This window comes from Adiantum capillus-veneris, chromosome 2 (assembly GCF_014529385.1).
Source record: "Adiantum capillus-veneris isolate H3 chromosome 2, ASM1452938v2, whole genome shotgun sequence".
Classification (NCBI taxonomy): Eukaryota; Viridiplantae; Streptophyta; class Polypodiopsida; order Polypodiales; family Pteridaceae; genus Adiantum; species Adiantum capillus-veneris.
The window spans coordinates 71,574,700-71,593,730 of NC_140932.1; the positions used below are offsets into that span (position 1 = coordinate 71,574,700).

Sequence of the window (19,031 nt, forward strand, 5' to 3'; positions counted from 1 at the left end):
CTGCTCAGGAACTGTGTACAGAGATGATGCGTACTGGCCCGAGTCCTCTGTAGAAGTGATGGCCGGGGGGGGGGAGAGTGCTCCTGAAAGAGCTGCCATGCCTCACGTGAGTCCTGACCCAAGAATAGCTTATATAGATCCTACTCTAGGCGAGCCAAAAATGCCCTCTTCTTCCGCCGCACTAGGCGTCGGAAGTCAATCTGTGACTGTCTGTGAGTGATGTCCCCCAAAAGCACCTCCCTCTGAAGTCTAGCTCTAGTGTCCCGGCATTCCTCATCATACCAACTATTCTGGGGCATGCTTTGCTCAGGCTGGGTATGTGGGTATGCCTCTGCTACTGCATCATGTAGTGTCTGTGTCGATATAGTAGTAAGCTCCTTGAGAGGTCACCCTGGCTCCTCTGTGCATAGGCGTCTGTAGATCCCATCTATGTCTACAGAGTCCGTCTCCCGTGTGAAGGTGTAGCGAGTAGGGACTGTTGTTCGTAGCCTGTGTGCTACACTGAACTGAAAAGAGATGGTCATCCACACAAGAGCATGATCCACTGCCACACCAACAGGTCTGGGTCCAACTGTGAGATCCTGGATACTAGAGATGAGGCTCGGTTGTGCCATGACATAATCCACTGTGCTCGCTCCATGTCTATGTGGAAAGCATCTAAAACCCCCGAAGCGGGAAATCCCTATAGGCCATTCAAGATGGCCAATCCATATGCAGTCCCCATGTCTATCAAGTGTCGTCCATACTCAATGTGTTCTCCATCTTGTGATAGTCTGGATAGGCCTGTCTCTACAGCATCCAGCTCTCTCAGCATCTCCTCTGAAGTATCATAAAATACTGTCTGTTGATGGGCAGTCCTAGCATCGAAATCCCCTAGAATGATGATGTCACCATCTCTAGAGAACTCCCATATGTCATCATCCAAAATAGAGAAGGGGGGTTGTCCTCTGGGTGGTGCATACACTGACGTGCTCGGGGGAAGGTAGCAAATAGCAATGTAAAGATATCTATCTGTCTCTGCTCTCAATCTCACCCACATGTACCTAGCTTGCTCATCCCTGCGGGCTATATGTATCAATGGCTGCAACTCCTCCATGAATAACACTGCCACTCCTCGTGATCCCCGCCCTCTGTGCTCTGATCGTGTCTCTTGCCTATAGGCAGTCTCCCATCTATATCCACTAATGTGAGGCATAGACTGCCCAGGGGCGTGATGTGTCTCAGAGTAGAAGACAATGTCTCTTCCCTTGAAACTATCCTCAAAGGCACCCACATCAAGTCGCGTAGATCCATTACAATTCCATGTGGCAACTTGGAGTGTGGTCCCATGGGTCTCGCATCGTCATGTGGAGCGTCGCTCTACAATCACAACCCGGCCATCTCTGTAGAAGGCCGTCTTTCCCTTCTCCCTTGCCACTTGAATGTCTGGCATTACCTCTCTCATATGCACAAGTTGTGTGAGAGTGAGCTCATCTCCAAGGAATATGCCCGTTTTCTTTAGTGTAGGACGCTTCTTCAAGAAGTCCTTCTTTGCCTCCATGGATGGGAAATGGATGATTAAAGCTCTCCCTTTTGAAGTCTCCCCATTGCCTTGTGTCTTCTTCCCCACCCTCCATGCCTTTGTATGAGTAGCCTCACTACCCATCATGCAGAGAAGTTCTTCAAATGCCCCTTCCATATCATCTCGGTCTTTTAGAACGGTTACTCTTATATGCAAAGCTCTAGTTTTCCTTCGCTGTTCTTCTTCTAGAGTCATGTTGATGATTATAGGAGTGGGGATTGATGTGGTTTCTTTCCCTTTCCCTTTCTTAGCGACTTCTTTCCATTTCTGGGCCAAAACCCTGTACCTGCTAGGGGGGTGGGGTGGGGGGTGGGTGGGTGTGGCGGGGCTGACTGTGCGAGAATGTTGGGGGGTGAACAAGGCAGTGGGCGGGCAATGCAGGCAGCAGCAGCGCGCTTAAGCAGAAGAAGAAGAGAATTTTAACATTGTAGGAAACTACCCCAAGAGACCTTAAAGATCTATCTGACGAGGAGAGTTGAACTCAAGACCTATTATTCAAGAGGGAAATGGCATAACCAATCTACCACACTTGAGAGAGAGAGAGAGAGAGTCTCCTCAACCAATCAACCTTGGCAATGAATAACTGAATGTGTATACAATGGAGGCAAGGGGTTGCTTATATAGCAACCTCAATAAATTGCCCTACCCAGACTTTGACAAATAAGTAAAACAAATACCTAAAAGCCAAAATAAATAATGGGTTCACATTGGGCAGTTCACTTGAGATGCCAAAACTTCAACACCTTGGTGGTGTTCTTCTGTCAGTTGCATTGACTGCTTCTGTTACTAACTGTTGCCAAATATTCTTGATGCAGAGGTTGTGCTTTTTCAAAGAGGGTTAAAACACTTATCCATTTGATTTCAGCTGCATGCAGAAGCAGGTTGTGGGCAGTACGAGATAGCGCTGAATTATGAACCGTGCTTAAAAGCTGCAGATGATGTGATGCTGCTTCGAGAGACTGTCAAAGCCCTTATACAAAGACATGGTCTCATTGCAACATTCTTGCCGAAGTGAGGGGTTTATCATTTTGAATTAAAAATAATAATATTTTTGGTTTAGATGTCCCAAGTATGTGACGAGGATATGAGCAAACGTTTTCTTATACAGTCACACAGCCTTCTATGTATTGCTAGGGATATTAGAGTATTTGGAGTGTATGTGGAGAAAGCAGCAAATGTTCAAACGGTAATTGCTACTTGTCATTTGTGCAGATTGTTCCCAAATGATATTGGTTCAGGATCTCATGTACATATAAGCTTATGGGAGGGAGACAAGAATGTCTTCAAGGCTGATTCAAGTGGCGGTCAGTATGGTATGTCAAAGATAGGGCAGGAGTTCATGTCAGGTGTTTATCATCATCTTCCTTCAATTCTAGCATTTACAGCTCCATTGCCAAACAGGTCAGATACGTAATGGATCTTGTCACATGGCTTGCTTCAGAGATTAGCACAACCTTTCAATTGTGCTTTCTTGCAGTTATGAGCGCATCAAACCTCAAACTTGGAGTGGGGCACATCATTGTTGGGGTCGAGAAAACAGAGAGGCTCCACTACGGGCATCATGCCCACCAGGAACCCATCATGATGTAGTCAGTAACTTTGAGTTAAAGAGCTTTGATGGTTGCGCAAATCCTCATTTGGGTCTGGCAGCCATCCTGGCAGCTGGTATTGATGGAATGCAAAAACATTTGCAACTCCCCGAGCCTGTCGGTAAGGTGTCAATGTTTGCATGAGCAAATTTGTGCCTCGTACAGGTAGACTTTTTATGTATTTGAATTTAATATTGCTGAGCTATTGCTTATCTGGTGTAGATGATGATCCGTCCACTTTGAGTGAGGGATTATTAAAGATGCTGCCTACATCATTAGAGCAATCTGTTGCAGCACTTCAGCAAAATGAAATCCTGAAAGAATTGTTAGGACCATCTTTGATCAAATGCATCATTGCTGTTCGCCAAGTACGCTTTTAAATCTCTTTTTTCAGAGTTTGTTCCAAATCAGGGCTACTTTTGTTGTGCTATATTACTCTCACAATAGAGGGAAACGTCTCCTAGAGGTGAAAACCAGGAAACATTTTCAAGTTGAAATGGGAAAAACATGTCAAGCGCATTTTAAACATGCTGTAGCTTCGTAACTTGTACATATGGACATAACACAATATGACAAAAGTGTGTGTGGACTATCTTATTATGGGCTTTATAGCTTGCTTTAGCAATCCCGTTCATGTGCAGGGCAAGTCGTTTGAGTAGCGTTGGCTAAGCAGGTTACTTTATGTGCCTGTAAATGTGTTAGTTTGACTTGATACTTGTGTATAAGTCAAACTCGTGTTAAAATTGAAGTTCAGCAAAAGATAAACATTGTTGTTTTCTGCTCATTGGGTCTCCCTCTTGCTCATTAACAAGCAGAGGTTGAAGAGAAAGAGGAAATCCAAGACACACTCTTGTCATATGGACATAACACAATATGACAAAAGTGTGTGTGGACTATCTTATTATGGGCTTTATAGCTTGCTTTAGCAAGCACGTTCATGTGCAGGGCAAGTCGTTTGAGTAGCGTTGGCTAAGCAGGTTACTTTATGTGCTTGTAAATGTGTTAGTTTGACTTGATACTTGTGTATAAGTCAAACCCATGTTAAAAATGAAGTTCAGCAAAAGATAAAACATTGTTGTTTTCTGCTCATTGGGTCTCCCTCTTGCTCATTAACAAGCAGAGGTTGAAGAGAAAGAGGAAATCCAAGACAAACGTTGGAACACGATGAAAGAAAAGTCAAAAGGCAAACCTGATGGGTTTGGAAGCTCATTCCAACTGGTGATATGTTTGGAAGTTCTTTTTGACCGGCGGTGGTTTTGCTTTGCAAGGTGCTGCACATGTTCACTCTAAGTGAACTAGAGGATAGTGCTTTTTTGGTGAGAGTAGTGGGGATCAGTGACAGTTCCACTTCCACTTTTCTGCTAGCTGTCACTAGATTGACCATGTATCTACTCAATCTCGTATCTTATGGAGTGTACCATGCAGCAGCTTATACACCTATCTCAGTCCCTACAGTGAGTTATTTCCACACAGTTAGCACTTGCTTTTTCTGCATGGTGGAGCCTCACCATTTCTCTTGTATCCGAGTCACTAATCCTGGGTCGAGAATTGAGAAAGCTATGAGCAAGACACGACTGTATCTGATACACGGGAATGAGTGTCGATATGTTGCTCGTCTCTATTGTATGGGTGTGCTATATATTGTTGTGCACTTGTTGCTCCTGTGGTGCTTATGTGGGGCTTGTTTTTAAATTTTTTTCTTGTTGAGTGAGGCTTCTTTCATATTGCATAGAGCCCCCAACACAACTAGAGCACCTACAGAGGTGTCTTCTATAGATGCTCTAATTTTTTACATGGTGGTGGGATTTCTCACAAAGTCTCACAGAGGTTGCCATTGTCAAGCTCTACCTCCTGGAGCGGATAGCCATACTTTAGTGTGCATGTGCATTGGATATCAAAAAGCCTATCCCAGTATACGTGTTGGAAACTGCATCTAGGCCTACTATGTTGGAAAGTCAATCCAGGTTGATTTGATGGTTTACGCAAGGTCTATTACAAAGTCTACCGAGATCCATGTTGGAAAGCCTGCTTGTGTCAAAATGTATGCTGTTGGGTTTGAAAGTCTCTCTCTATTGGAAGTCTACATTTGTGTTTTGGAGTCTCCCTTCTATTGCAAAGACTATTTGTCTATGACTCTCCCTTTGTTGGTCTACCTGTGGAGATGGACCCATACTATACCATGTCGCAATCGGGAGCAACTAGGTGAATTCTATCAAAAGTCCATGCAAACTCTACCATCGCAGACTGTAAAAGTTCTCCATGGTTGTCGCTTCCTCTTGAACTTCCAATGCCCTCAACACCCCTGAGAGAATGCATACCTGTAGCAGGAAACGTGTGTCATGCTCTATATTGTGAGTGCTCCCCAGTGCAATGTGCAAGAAACCTCACTCCAACAAAATGTACACACTATAGAGCAATGGAACAGAGCAAACTCAAAAGACACACAACAGTAGACTCCAAACTCAATGGAACTCGACTGACTCATGGAACCAGTACAAACTCTGGCTAGCAGCACACTCAGCTGCAAGTCCAGGACTCACAGGTACAATGGGGTTGTCAAGGCTCCAATTGTGTAGGGAGAGTGCTGATGTGCAAGTGCTAGACTGAACACCAGACTTTGTACTCAATGACTCAAATGACGTCTAGGAAGCACACCATGACAAACAAAATGAGCATATGTAAAAACCCTAAAGGGCAGCCAATGGCTAACTCAAATATCTCTGACAGTCCAGCTGCACCTATCTCCAAAGTGTGGCGGGGATAACTGGCCACGGTGCCCTCTAGACCACCACTCCATGTGTCTGCCACGTCACTGCCAAGGCGAGAGTCCACCCAGTGTGAACCCAAGACCAAGTTTAACTGCCTGTCCCATGCAAGCGACACTCAGGCTGCAATCCCAATCCTAGTCCCTATCTCAGATGCCTTCTGCCGTTTTAACTCCCTCTCTTGGCAAGACACATTGCCTGGGTCTCACATCAGAGTGGCCGGTAGCAAGTGAAGATGTACATTATTGATTTGCATGTGGTAATTGACCAGATTTCGTGGTGCTGTTGATCCTCTTTTGGCTCCTCAACTTCTTCCTAGGGTTATGTATAATCTTGTACATAGTGAAAGACGAACATGGTGACAAGTTGCATGCTTGCCAGAATTCACAACACAAGGCAAGTTTTGAGTATTCAACACATATTGGTAGACACATCTTGCTTGGTCAGTGGGACACGCAGCCTACTTGCTTGGGTGCGTGGGTCATTGCAAGACTTTTTGTTTTTTGGGAGCAGTCTACTGTTGCTTGGCTGCTTGTCTTTACTGCTCTTTTCTGTATAACCGTCATTATGTATGTAACTCTTAAAGAGTCGTGTAAAGGAATAATTTCATCTGTGGCTGTATTAAGGGACAGTTAATTCTATGCGTCGTGTGCAAGGGCATCCAAAGAGCTCAGAGCCTTGATTCTGGAGTCTTCATAGTAGCTGAAAGGGGGAACTTTGATGACTGTCATGACAAGAGGGAAGCAGCAGAAAATCCTTGTTTGTAATGAGACAACATGTTTGTATCAATGTCATTTGTTATTTTTGTGCGGAGCTTGTCGTCAGTTGACGGTTTTTGAACCATTACTTTTATGGAACATGGATTATGTGAAAGATGAAAGCCATCATCTAATGTGTCTGACTGGCAATCTAGGAGCCTGCCTAACCAAAGCGGGGTTAGCCAACTCTGAAGATCTATTTGTCTGTGCAGTCGGAGATTGAATTTTATAAAAAGCAAGAGGACTTCTCGACAATGCTAGCGGTGCGATACTGAAGAGATGGGACATCTGAAGCCTACTGATAGTCAATAAGACGACGAGGATTACTTCCCTTGCTCGCTTTATGAGTCCTAAAATAAAAGTTCTGTCTTTCTTTTGCTTTCCTTCATTCTACCTATTATTGATGTGACGATGCACATTTTCAATTTTTGGAAGAGTTTGCTTTTTCATCAAATATCAACGGCTAGAGCTGTTGGTAATTAGTCTTTTGCATGACTAAAGTGTGCTGCTGCTTGCAAAGATGATAACGAGGATTTTTTGTAATGATCCATGTAGTTTTTCAAGCCGAGAAGGTCACCTAATTATCCAGTACTGCACATGACTAGATGCTTGTGGTTGAATAGTCCAACATTGGACTCAGATGGAGGTCTTTTTGAGAGGAGGGGCATATCCTCATCAGCAGGAATTTCGAGTGAAAGTACTGTCCCATTCCTCATTTTGAATATTGTTTTCTTTGGAGGCTGTGGACTCCACTTTTGGGTTCTACTTATGCTGGCCATGCCAAGTTACCTGCTTTCATAGTGCTGTCAAGAGTGGAGTGTATAACTATAGTGGGAAATGGCATATTATGATTAGCATATTTAAATCACATCCTGTGGAGTTTGTTGGCAGCTCTAATTTTGATGAGTCCGAAGTTGTCTGCCACTCAGAATTTGTATCAAGCATTAATATACTACTCCATTGAAGGTTTTTGTGTGATGCAGTAAGACGCAGAAGTCTATCTCAGGTAGTGTCTCCCATACACTTGGTCTCTTCTCTCAACTGTTTTGGCATCCTATTTATGGCCAATGAAGAATTAGTACATACCTTATCTAGGTCCACTTTGAACATCACAACGGCAATGTCTGCTGCCGGTACTACACCTTTTCTAGCTTTTACAGCATAAATAATAAATGGCATCAGTCTCAATGCTGAAGCTTAAGATGTGTTTTATAGTTGTATTGTGTATGCACAAACGATAGTAACTGAGGAAGTGTCTCTACTTTCACTAGTGCAACTGCAACTCCAGTCGAACAACCTTGTCGTGACAATGGTTTGCTTTGTATTATCTTGGCAATCATGCTAACCAAGGAATTCTCCATCTCAACCATCTAAGTATATGCAGGTTCAGTATGATGCAAGCTTGGCTGCTGTATTGGTGTCCCATAAAGTGGTGTGGGTGTTGTTGATGGGTCAAGGAGCCATAGCTTTGAAAACTCCTATGGTGTCTCACAGTGTATATGGGGCTCACATACACTGGCAATTCATAAGTCATTTTTGCAATGTGAGTAGTGAGAAACCTGTGTGTGAGAGAGAGAGAGAGAGAGAGAGAGAAAATGAAATGAAATGAAATGTTATATTAACGTCTTCAAAAGGCCAAAGTGACCTATGAGACCAGAAAGTTGTAATGTGGTGGATCTGATACAAAGTCAGAGTCAGAGTAACAAGATGACAACAATGACAAAAATGAAATGACGAATGTCACAATAAAATACTATGGAATCCTACACTACTAGGTGTGAACAACAGCTAGCTGGGATAGATCACAAGAGATCCAACATCGGTCGTTGGCGGATCTCATCAGTCTCCTCCATGGTCAGTAGTCTGACCGGGCGTCATGCATGTTGGGCCAAAGTGATCCGAATCCTTTGATGCTGTGTAGTCCTTCGTAGTCGTGGGCGAGAGAGAGAGAGAGAGAGAGAGAGAGAAATGAAATGTTATATTAACGTCTTCAAAAGGCCAAAGTGACCTATGAGACCAGAAAGTTACAATTTGGTGGATCTGATACAAAGTCAGAGTAACAAAAAATAAAAAAAATAAAAAAATAAAATACTATGGAATCCTAAAGCGCTAATTGTGAGTGAAGTAGCTATGTGGGATGGCTAAATCACAAAAGATCCAACATCGATTGTTGTTGGCGGATCTCATCAATCCCCTCCATGGTCAATAGCTTGATTGGGCGTTGTGCATGTCGAGCCAAAGTGATCCGAATCCTTTGATGCAGCCTCCGTAGATGTTATGTAGTCCTCCGCAGTCATGGGTGTCTAGATCTCCCTAGCTCGGTCGCTCGGTTGATCAGTGTGCCTCTGGTGTGAGGCGAGGAGCTCTCTTGTGGTAGTAGCTCCTCCGGGTGCCCATTGTTTTCCCTAAAGAAGTCTGTGATCCTTCTCTGAGACTAGCTAGCCTCTCCCCTCATCAAGCTCTCTTTGTGTATGCAGCTCCAGCAAAAATAGACCCAAGCATCTCTGATCCTCGTACCGCATGACTCTGGAGTGTTGTCCAAAGCCCTCTCTGAACAAGCAGTGGAAGCGGCCACGTATCTCGTAGTAGACGGGGCAATGGTATGTGTAGTGCAACTCTATCTCGCGCTCCATGTCACACATGAGGCATGTCCTAGCCTCTGTAAGTACTCCATTGCATCTCCCAATCTCGATCCGCAGTTGGTGTGAAGATGTGCGTAATTGGCCAAAAACACATCGTATCCCATGAGATAAGTTGGTGCCCATGTACTTGGGCCTCATCACAAAACCGTCCTCCGTAAGCTGGAGAAGATGCTCTGTAGAAAGCCATCTTCGTGTCCAACTCCTGTGTTGGCTGTATCCATGTCCTCCTAGTGTCTAGCTGAGATAGATCTTGGCAGATGAGCCTGGTGATCTCAAACTGTGTAAGAGTCAGAGAGGGTGCATCTAGTAAGTACTGGAAGGGGGGTAGTTTTTCTATGCTGAACCCATGCGCTTGGAACCATGACGGCATCTCCCCATACCAGCATGTTGTATCTCCTTGCATGGCTAACTGTCGAGAGGACTCAAGTGCAAGGCGGGCATATTTGTCTATCAGAAGTTCCCACATGTGGTGTATGAAGGAGATGGATCTAGTGAGCGCCTCCACCATTAGTGGGGGGCAGCTAGCTTTGCTCGGATACTGGCACGTGGCACCGAAGCCTTGGCTCTAATGAGCCGCGAGATCATAGAGACTAGTGGTTTATCCATGTCCCCCCATCCATCAATGTGACCTCTCCTCCCATGATGGTCCAATGAAGGTCCCCAAATCTCAGCTCCATAAAGTAATGCAGAAGCCACCAAAGTGTCAAAGAGCCAAAGCTTCGTCCAAGGCTCCTGAAACTGAACATGTAAACACATCCTCTCCAATCTACCCAATGTTGCATGGGCTCTGGTCAGTCTAGTCTATGTTGCTCTCCTCAATGAAAATGTAGGTCCACTGAAAACCACTCCAAGGTAAGTGTAAGCATATGTATACTCCACTGTCTCTTGGCCGTATATGAATGCGGGTGCTGACCTCCTGATGGTATTAAATACCATGACCTTGGTTTTACCAAGGTTAACAGACAAACCACTTTCATGGGCAAACCTATGCAAATCATCTAAGTGACATTGCATCCGCTCCAGAGAGTCGGAGATCAACACAATATCATCAGCATATAACAATAGGTGAATCCATGTCCCTCCCAGCTGTGCACCTCTTTCACCATCTCTCTCAATGTAGTCAGAAACTCATCCACATACATACCAAATAGAGTAGGAGAGAGCGGGCAGCCCTGCTTCACCCCAATAGTGGAGTGAACCGCTATAGATAGGCCCTCTCATGTGCGTGCATGCCCCACTACTGACCTGTATAATGCCATGACTCCCCAAATGAGCTCTGTGGGTACTCCCATCTCATATAATCTGCACATCAATCTAGCTCTGGGTACTGTGTCAAATGCTTTGCAGAAGTCCACAAAGCTACAATAGATCCGTCTCCGATGTGATATGCCTTCCTCAATGATGGCTCTGAGTGTCAAGATATGGTCAAGAGTAGCAAAATCTCTCCTGAACCCTGCCCGCCCGGCTGCGCGTCTCTCTCTCTCTCTCTCTCTCTCTCTCTCTCTCTCTCTCTCTCTCTCTCTCTCTCTCTCTCTCTTTGCCCATCTGCTCAGTTGCTGCTCAAGAATGGATGCGTACAATTGTGTCAATGTGTGTGTGATCATGATAGTACGATAATTCCCAGGCTCCATAGGGTCTCCTGGCTTGAAGATAGGTACAATAGTAGATAGGCTCCAAGTATCAGCAAGCCCTCACACATGGCATGATTAAACATAACTGCTAGAAGCTTTGCTAGTAGATCTCTGGCACACATGAAGTGCTCAGTCACTAAGCCATCATGATCATATGCTCTCCCAGTCCTCATCCTGTCAATGGCCTTCCTCACCATCTTAGCGGTGAAAAAAGCACGTGTGGGGACATGGATCGGTGGGGTCGGGAAGGGGCGGCTGTCTAGGAACTGTGTATAGAGATGACGCGTACTAGCTCCAGGCCTCTGTAGAGGTAATGGCAAGGGGGGGGGGGGTAGTGCTCATGAAAGAGCCACCATGCCTCCCGTGAGTCCTGACTCAAGAATAGCTGGTATAGGTCTTGCTTAGGGCGAGCCAAAAATGCCCTCTTCTTTCATCGCACTAGCCGTCGAAAGTCAATTTGTGAGTGATGTCTCCCAAAAGCACCTCCCTCTGAAGTCTACATCTAGTCTCGCGGCATTCCTCATCATACCAACTGTTCTGGGGCATGCTCTCAGAACCGTGTCTCTACCCAGGCTGGGTGTGTGGGTATGCCTCTATTGCTGCATCATGTAATGTTTGTGTCAGTATAGTAGTCAGCTCCTCCAGAGGTCGCCTCTGCTCTTCTGTACACAGGCATCTGTAGATCCCATCTATGTGTACATAGTCTGTCTCCCGCGCGAAAGTATAGCGAGTAGGGGTTGCTGCTTGTGGCTGTGTGCTACATTGAACTGGAAAGAGATGGTCAACGACACAAGAGCATGATCCACTGCCACACCAACAAGTCTGGGTCCAACCGTGAGATCCTAAATACTAGAGATAAGACTCGGCAGTGCCATGACATAATCCATTGTGCTGGCTCCATGTTTGTGTGGAAAGCATGTAAAACCCCCCGCATCAAGAAGTCTCTGCAGGCCATTCAAGATTACCAATCCATGTGCAGCCCCTATGTCTATCAACTGTTGTCCATACTCAGTATGTTCCCCATCCTGTGATAGTCATGATAGGCCCGTCTCTGCAACATCCAGCTCTCTCACCATCTCCTCTGAAGTATCATAAAAAATTGTCTGATGATGGGCAGTCCTAGCATTGAAGTCCCCTAAAATGATGATGTCACCATCTCTAGAGAACTCCCAGATGTCATCATCCAAATTAAAATAGGGGGACTATCCTCTGGGTGGTGCAAACACTGACATACTCGGGTGAAAGTAGCAAATAGCAATGTAAAGGTATCTGTCTGTCTCTGCTCTCAGTCTCACCCACATGTACCTAGCTTGCTCATCCTTGCGAGCTATATGTATCAATGGTTGTGACTCCTCCTTGAATAACACTGCCACTCCTCTTGGGCCCCGCCCTCTATGCTCTGATCATGTCTCATGTCTACAGGCGGTCTCCCATCTGTACCCACTAATGTGAGGCACAGTCTGCCCAGGGGCCTGATGCGTCTCAAAGTAGAAGATGATGTCTCTCCCACTAAAACTTTCATCAAAAGCACCCACATCAAGATGTATAGATCCATTTGAGTGTGGTCCCATAGGTCTCACACTGTCATGTGGAGCGTGGCTCCGATATCACGACTCTTCTATCTCGGTAAAAAGCAATCTTACCTTTTTTCCTTGCCGCTCTAATATTTGGCATTACCTCCTACATATGAGTGATGTGAGAGGCTAAGATCATCCCCAAGAAAGATGCCCGTTTTCTTTAGAGTTGGTCTCTTCTTCAAAAAGTCCTTCTTCGCTTCCATGGAGGAAAAACGAAGGATGAGTGCCCTTTCTTTCGAGGTTTCCCCCTTGCTCCCATTTTTCTTATTGCCCACTTTCCATGCTCTTGAGTACATCGGCTCATAAATCTCCATCAAAGCCATGAGTTCTTTTACCTCTTCGTCCACATTATCTTCGTCTTTCAGGCCGCAAATTCTCACATGTAGAGAGCGCACACGCCTTCTTTGCTCCTCTTCTAGTGTCAGGTTAATTATGTTGGGTGTGGACGTTGTTGTTTCCTTGCTTTTCCCTTTCTTGGGAACCTCAATCCATTTCTCGGCCTCATCCGCCTTGTGTTGAGTCTTTGTAATAACATCCACTCAGGAGGTCGTCATTTCTTTGTGCTGCTCTTCCCCCTCTTTGATGGCTCGCACTTGCTCTTTGATTGTGTTGAGCTCTTCTATTACTGAAGGTTGTAGTTCTCCTTCTTCAAGTGTATTTCGTGATCGTGCCTCAACGAGCTCCCTCTTGAGTGACACAATCTCTTCGTTTTGGGCCGTCACACGATCTCCCAATGCAATGATCTTGCTTTCTTGGGCCAGAACACAATCTTTGAGCATATTTATTGTACCTAAAAGGTGATGGCGGTTAATCTTGTTAATGGTCTCGACCATTTCTTCTTTGCACTTTTGGATTGCGTCCTATAAGGAGTCGGGCTTGTCATTCTGCTTCCTCATGGTTGGTCGTTACTAACAAACGAGACGAGACGAAATGTTGCGGAGATCTACACGCACCTGGGCTTCACATTATGCATACATGTTCCCGCATTAAGCATACATGGCGTATTTAATTTTTGCAATTTTTTACAATTTTCTAAAAATTTGCAATTTTTGAGTTTTGTTGTATCTGAAATCTGCTATTGTCTGCTATTTTTTAAGAAACTGCAAAAGTTGGAAAATTGGAAATCTGTTCTGATATCTGAAAGAATATGCCTGCTGTACTTGAAAATTTTTGACTGCTGTATTTGAACGATTACATAATTTGAATGTAAAGGGGGGGGAGGGGTGGGGATAGGCTTGCGGAATGGCGGATGGCGCGACAATGCTGCAGAAAACCTGCAAGGGGTGAGACCAACAAGTTGAAAGGGCGCGCTAGGACTCGGGAGTGTCGCGTTGCAGAAACCTGCAGGGGGTGGGACCAGCACGTTGAAAGGGCGTGCTGGGGCTGGGGAGTGATGCATGCGCCTGCAGAGGTGCACTAGGTGCACCTCGCGTACTTCAGCAGGTGCAGCAGGACACGCGGCAGAGGCTGCAGTAGGTCACGCGAGAGAGAGAGAGAGAGAGAGAGAGAGAGAGAGAGAGAGAGTCGTCAGACCATGCACACACAGAATTGCAAGAGCTGCTGCTGCCGTTTTGATTGCTCATGAGAGGGCATCGCTCAAGATTTGTGCTATTAACGATTTTTTAAAAATCGTTGGCACATATTGCAGTTATCTTCCTGCCACCCAAAGGTCGCTGCGTTCGCATGAACGTGTTGAGGGGGGGGGTTGTTCATTGCGTTGAGCCCAGCGCAGGAGCCGTTTGGTTCATACAAGGGCGTGGCGGTCCTGGCTTATGTGGCAGTCCCTTTTTGATCGGACGTCCGACTGAACGTCTCCATGTGCGCAGCAAAAGAGAGAGAGAGAGAGAGAGAGAGAGAGAGAGAGAGAGAGGATTTGTGGTACAATGGGAGGTCCTACCGCCATCCGCTATGGCAAATAGAGGATGCACAGCAACGGGGCAAAGAGGTGCCACAACCGTCAACTATGGAAAACAGAGGACGTAGGTCCGTCTATCTCTCTCTCTATTTTGGGCAGATTCTATGTCTGATTTCAGTTGCTGCGACTCTCTCTCTCTCTCTCTCTCTCTCTCTCTCTCTCTCTAGGCCTAGTGAGTGTTCTTTCCAGAAAGAACTGGCAGCTCTCGCATCGGCTCTCATGCGATTGCCTCTCTCTCTCTCTCATGCATGGATGTCCACAGCCATAGAATGAAAATCTCTCTCTCTCTCTCTCTCTCTCGTCAATTGTATCAATGGAAAGCTTGGCAATTGCATTGGACCGCCAATATCAAATCAGTAAGTATAACCATCAGGAGTTTTAAAATCAAGATCAGAGTTAGCTATTGCCTGCTCTTCTGTGATACTCGGACCTGTTGAAGATGATTCAGTTGAATCACTTGAAAATGATTTATTTGAATTACTGTCTTCATTGTTTTTAGGTCTTCTGTCTAGGTGTTGCTTTTGTGTGCTCTGTTGACCTGTTGAAGCTGACATAATTGAATCTCTGTCCGCTGCAAGGTTTACTGGTGGAATATCTGGTGCTCTGCTCACTGGGTTGTCTCCTTTTATTTGTAGGAGAGAGAGAGAGAGAGAGAGAGAGAGAGAGAGAGAGAAGGGTGCGGCGGGGCATTCGCTTCTTTGCATCCCGAGTGCTATGCATGTATGTAATGAGTGCCGGAGGGGATAGGAGAAGGCGCCTTTCGGAAAAGGCATGTTCAAAATGGATACATTGCACTTCATGTAAACATATGAGATATCCAGACTCTATTTACAACAAAATTATAACTCCTCATTATTTAATAATAAGGGTTTCATGTATCTACGCAGATGGTCCACACCATCTGCATAGATACTTGAAACCATGCACCAGTCATGTCTGTTGATTTGTGTTGAAAGCCTTGTAGAAGTACTCAAAGCAACGATATATCTTGAGCCCATGGTCTCTACCCTCCTCGATGACGTCTCTTTCATTTTTGTATGACATCGCCTCGGTAAGATTACAACATCGTAGTTTTGTGCAACTCTATGGAAATAGAGGCTCAGGGATCCACTTGAGCTTGTCCCACAATACTACAACCAAATAGATGTCTCTCTCTCAAATTTATATATATATGTGTGAAATTTAGAGAGAGAGAGAGAGAGAGAGAGAGAGAGAGAGAGAGAGGAGTGCAAGGATAACAACATTTATACTTATGTCGCACCACGCATCATGATTTATATCTTCTTCATTGAATAGAAGCTACTATGAAAAGAATAGCCATCAACCCAAAATTATACAAGGGTGTTCTGGAAATTTTTATAACTTTAAGAGTAGTTCATGAGTGTCAGCAACATTTTGGTGTTTTTCTTGAATTTTTGTTCACAGTGGTCTAATATATGAGACAAATGAACAAGGAAAATTTTTCATTTTTATACAATACAAAAATGAGTCACGGGACTTCCTATGCAAAGAAGCTTTTGCTCATATGTGGCCTCACTTATGCAAAAGAATACAAGATGAGGATTATTACAATAATTTAAACAAAAAATTACCAAAATACCCCTCTAATTTGTGGAAATTCCCAAAATACCCCTCAAATTTTAAAAATTCCTTAATATCCCCAATATTGTCATAAATTTTCAAAATGCTCTTCAAATTCCCAAAATACCCCTGGTTTCTCCAAAAATTGAAAAATGTGTAGGTTTTCATAAGAGGATTGATTGTCTATGAATGCAAGATGCTAAAACTAGAATTTGAATTGGTTATGTAGGCTTTGGAGATGAATTGCTTTATTATTATTAGACAATTGCCTTTTTGCGAGAGAATTTGTGACAAATTACATGCTAAGCACTCAAACACGGATCTCAATTGTCAAAAACAAATAAAGATTATAAAATCTTGAATAATCCGATCAAAATAGATACAAGGGTATTTTGGAAATTTTAGGGGTATTTTGAGAATTTCCACAAATTAGAGGGGTATTTTGGTTTTTTTTTCCTAATTTAAAGGTAATTTTATTTATAAAATGTGAATTTCACACTCTTATGTAGGTACGAAAGCGTGAACTTTATCTTCTTTTGCAGTTATTCAATTAGAATAGTATATGAATCTTTATGGAATGGATAAATCAAAGACACTAGGGGCCAGAAGATGGACTATCAGTATTGAACTTTTACAAACACGAATTGGAATAGTTTGCACTACTCTCAATCTCTATTTCGTTGTGGGTGGGGTTTTGTTGGCAAGAAAGGTCCCTATTGCTAACTGCTCACTTAGGGGATACTCAAGCGAGAACGCCTTGGCTGAAAATCGCTCATAAAACTCGTCAAAGTGCTGAAAATCCACATGGACAACCGATACCACGGTTTTCTAAGTGTGATTGTTCTCCACAGGGATGCACATAAGGTCCTATGGCTCTCCGCACACACTTGTAACCTCTTCACAGAAGCCAAAAGCTGAAAATCACGAGAAAGAGAGAGAGAGAGAGAGAGAGAGAGAGAGAGAGAGAGAGAGTTGAATTGAGAATTCAAAGAGAACTTGTTGTTTGTGTATTTTGTTGAGCAAGCCTCTACAAAATGGTAGCATTACTTCTCTTCTTGCATAGTGTAGGATTTTTCCATGCCAGATGGCGCTTAGGGAAGAGAAAGAAGGCTTGCAAAGTTTCAAACGCATCTTTTTAAATCTTACATGTTATTAAACTTGACCCTGTTCATACTTGCCCAATCACTCATTAAAAATATTTGTAAACCTTAGGCTTTAGTTTTTAAATGGGAGTTTTTTGCTCATTCTGAAGCAAGTCTATCTTGTTGTATTCCATGCCCTTCTGGGCTCAGCCTCCAAGCTTCCCTCAAACATTTGTATTATGTTCAGCCAACCACTTTTTTGGACTACCATCATAAAAAATATCTATTTATCATACTATCCAGACACACATAAATTTTCAGATGAAATAGCTAAAATATTACATCCCTCTTGCTTATAAATAGTTGTCCTCAATTGTAGGGCTTTATGATACTTAACGAGATGTTTGAAAAATCTATCAATTCTGATTAGGTCATCCACTGAGCATCTACTAGAGGGAGTAATTCTTGAACTTCAATAAGTACAAGTGGAAGGCATTATAGATTTTCCAAGTTTGTGAAAGATCTAATCTAAATGTAACTTGGTATATATATTGTGTTATCTTAAACGAACCATAAAAAGTTTTCTAACTTTCCCTTTCTGATTGGCCTATTTCTTAAGTCTGGCTTTGTTAAACTTGAGAAGAACAAATTGTCCTTCAACTAGCTCGAGATCAGGGCGACAATGTCTATCTGCTGATTTCTTATGCTTTTCTGGAGATCTAAAGATAGCACATTTTACTTGCGTGTAAGCGGTATCTAGGTCTCAAACAAATTCATCAACTGCAAATATCTTATCTTTGGCAAGAAGGATTGGGAGAAGATGTGGTTTGCTATATATAACGTGAAAAAGAGCTTTTCGTATAGAGGAATGTCCAATGTTACGTTAGAGAATGCGTACCATGCAAAAAGGCTAAGTATGATCACCATACTTCAAGCCCTACCAATACTTGAAGTACCTGGGCAAGTATTGCCATGAACTTCGAATGAAAATGATGCAATCTACACTATCATAAATAGATTCAGAAAGCAAGCTAATTTCATTCCAATAAGATCATCAAAGCTTATCACATGGCTAAGATTTTTTTGGCCCAGATTTTTAAACATCATGATATGGCAAAAATGATTGTCAATGATTGCGACCCACAAATGACTGGTACTTTTTGGCGAGCACTTTTTATGCACCTAAGAACTAAGCTCAGTTTTTCTTCAACTTATCATCCTTGGAGAGATGGACAAAGCGAAATCACTAATTTTACAATTCTAGACATTTTAAATTGATGCATCTCAGATAACCAACGAGAATGGGAGATGTATTTACCTCTTGCAAGATTTGCCTATAATGGAGTAGGAAAATTTTCAATACTAGTTTGTTGTAGTTGCTAGATTTAGCCAGTGTTTAAGCCTAAGGTTTAAAAACCTTTTTAAAGATTGGTCGCCCAAGCCATCATGAACATGGTCAAATTTGATAACATTTAAAAATTAATTACAACAAACTCGTAATGAAAATTTTTCATTACGAGTTTGTTGTAGTTGCTAGATAAGCCTGACGTCTAAAAACCTTTTTAATAATTGGTAGACCGGTATGAACATGTTCAAGTTTGATAACCTTTAAAAGTTAATTACATTTAAAAAATGACTGTAGCAAAAGATTTAGAAAGATGCAATGTTGGAAGCTTTGTGAGCCTTCTCTCTCTCTCTCTCTCTCTCTCTCTCTCTCTCATCAAATTTAAAAATTAATTACATTAAGAAAATGACTTGTAGCATAAGATTTAGAAAGATGCAATGTTGGAAGCTTTGTGAGCCTTCTCTCTCTCTTCCCCCCCCCCCCCCCCCCCCCCCCCCCCCCCCCACCACCACCAAAGCGCCATCACGCTATGCAATAAGAGAAGTAATGCTACCATTTTGCAGGAACTTGCTCAGTAGAATACAC

General features: G+C 43.5%; 2 protein-coding genes across 2 annotated transcripts in view; both read left to right on the forward strand.

The window, feature by feature from the left end:
* The window catches only part of NODGS (nodulin/glutamine synthase-like protein), a 139,257-nt gene extending 131,788 nt beyond the window's left edge, over positions 1-7,469 (forward strand). The window contains exons 14-18 of the mRNA XM_086486314.1: positions 2,427-2,572; positions 2,774-2,962; positions 3,039-3,271; positions 3,373-3,518; positions 6,886-7,469. Coding sequence (XP_086342440.1) covers positions 2,427-2,572; positions 2,774-2,962; positions 3,039-3,271; positions 3,373-3,518; positions 6,886-6,948 — 777 coding nt within the window. The 3' untranslated portion in view covers positions 6,949-7,469. The remainder of the gene's footprint in view (positions 1-2,426; positions 2,573-2,773; positions 2,963-3,038; positions 3,272-3,372; positions 3,519-6,885) is intronic.
* Positions 7,017-7,883, forward strand: LOC147462959 (uncharacterized). The gene is made up of 3 exons (XM_086486325.1): positions 7,017-7,034; positions 7,229-7,319; positions 7,657-7,883. The coding sequence occupies exons 1-3, from the start codon at positions 7,017-7,019 to the stop codon at positions 7,836-7,838; spliced, it is 291 nt and encodes a 96-aa protein (XP_086342451.1). The 3' UTR covers positions 7,839-7,883.
* Positions 7,884-19,031: the final 11,148 nt, after the last annotated feature.

What these genes read in the sequence shown, in the direction of transcription:
- LOC147462959 (XM_086486325.1), top strand. An exon ending in AACATTGGACTCAGATGGAG is followed by an intron (nt 7,320 to 7,656) that starts GTCTTTTTGAGA and finishes TGTGTGATGCAG; the next exon opens with TAAGACGCAGAAGTCTATCT.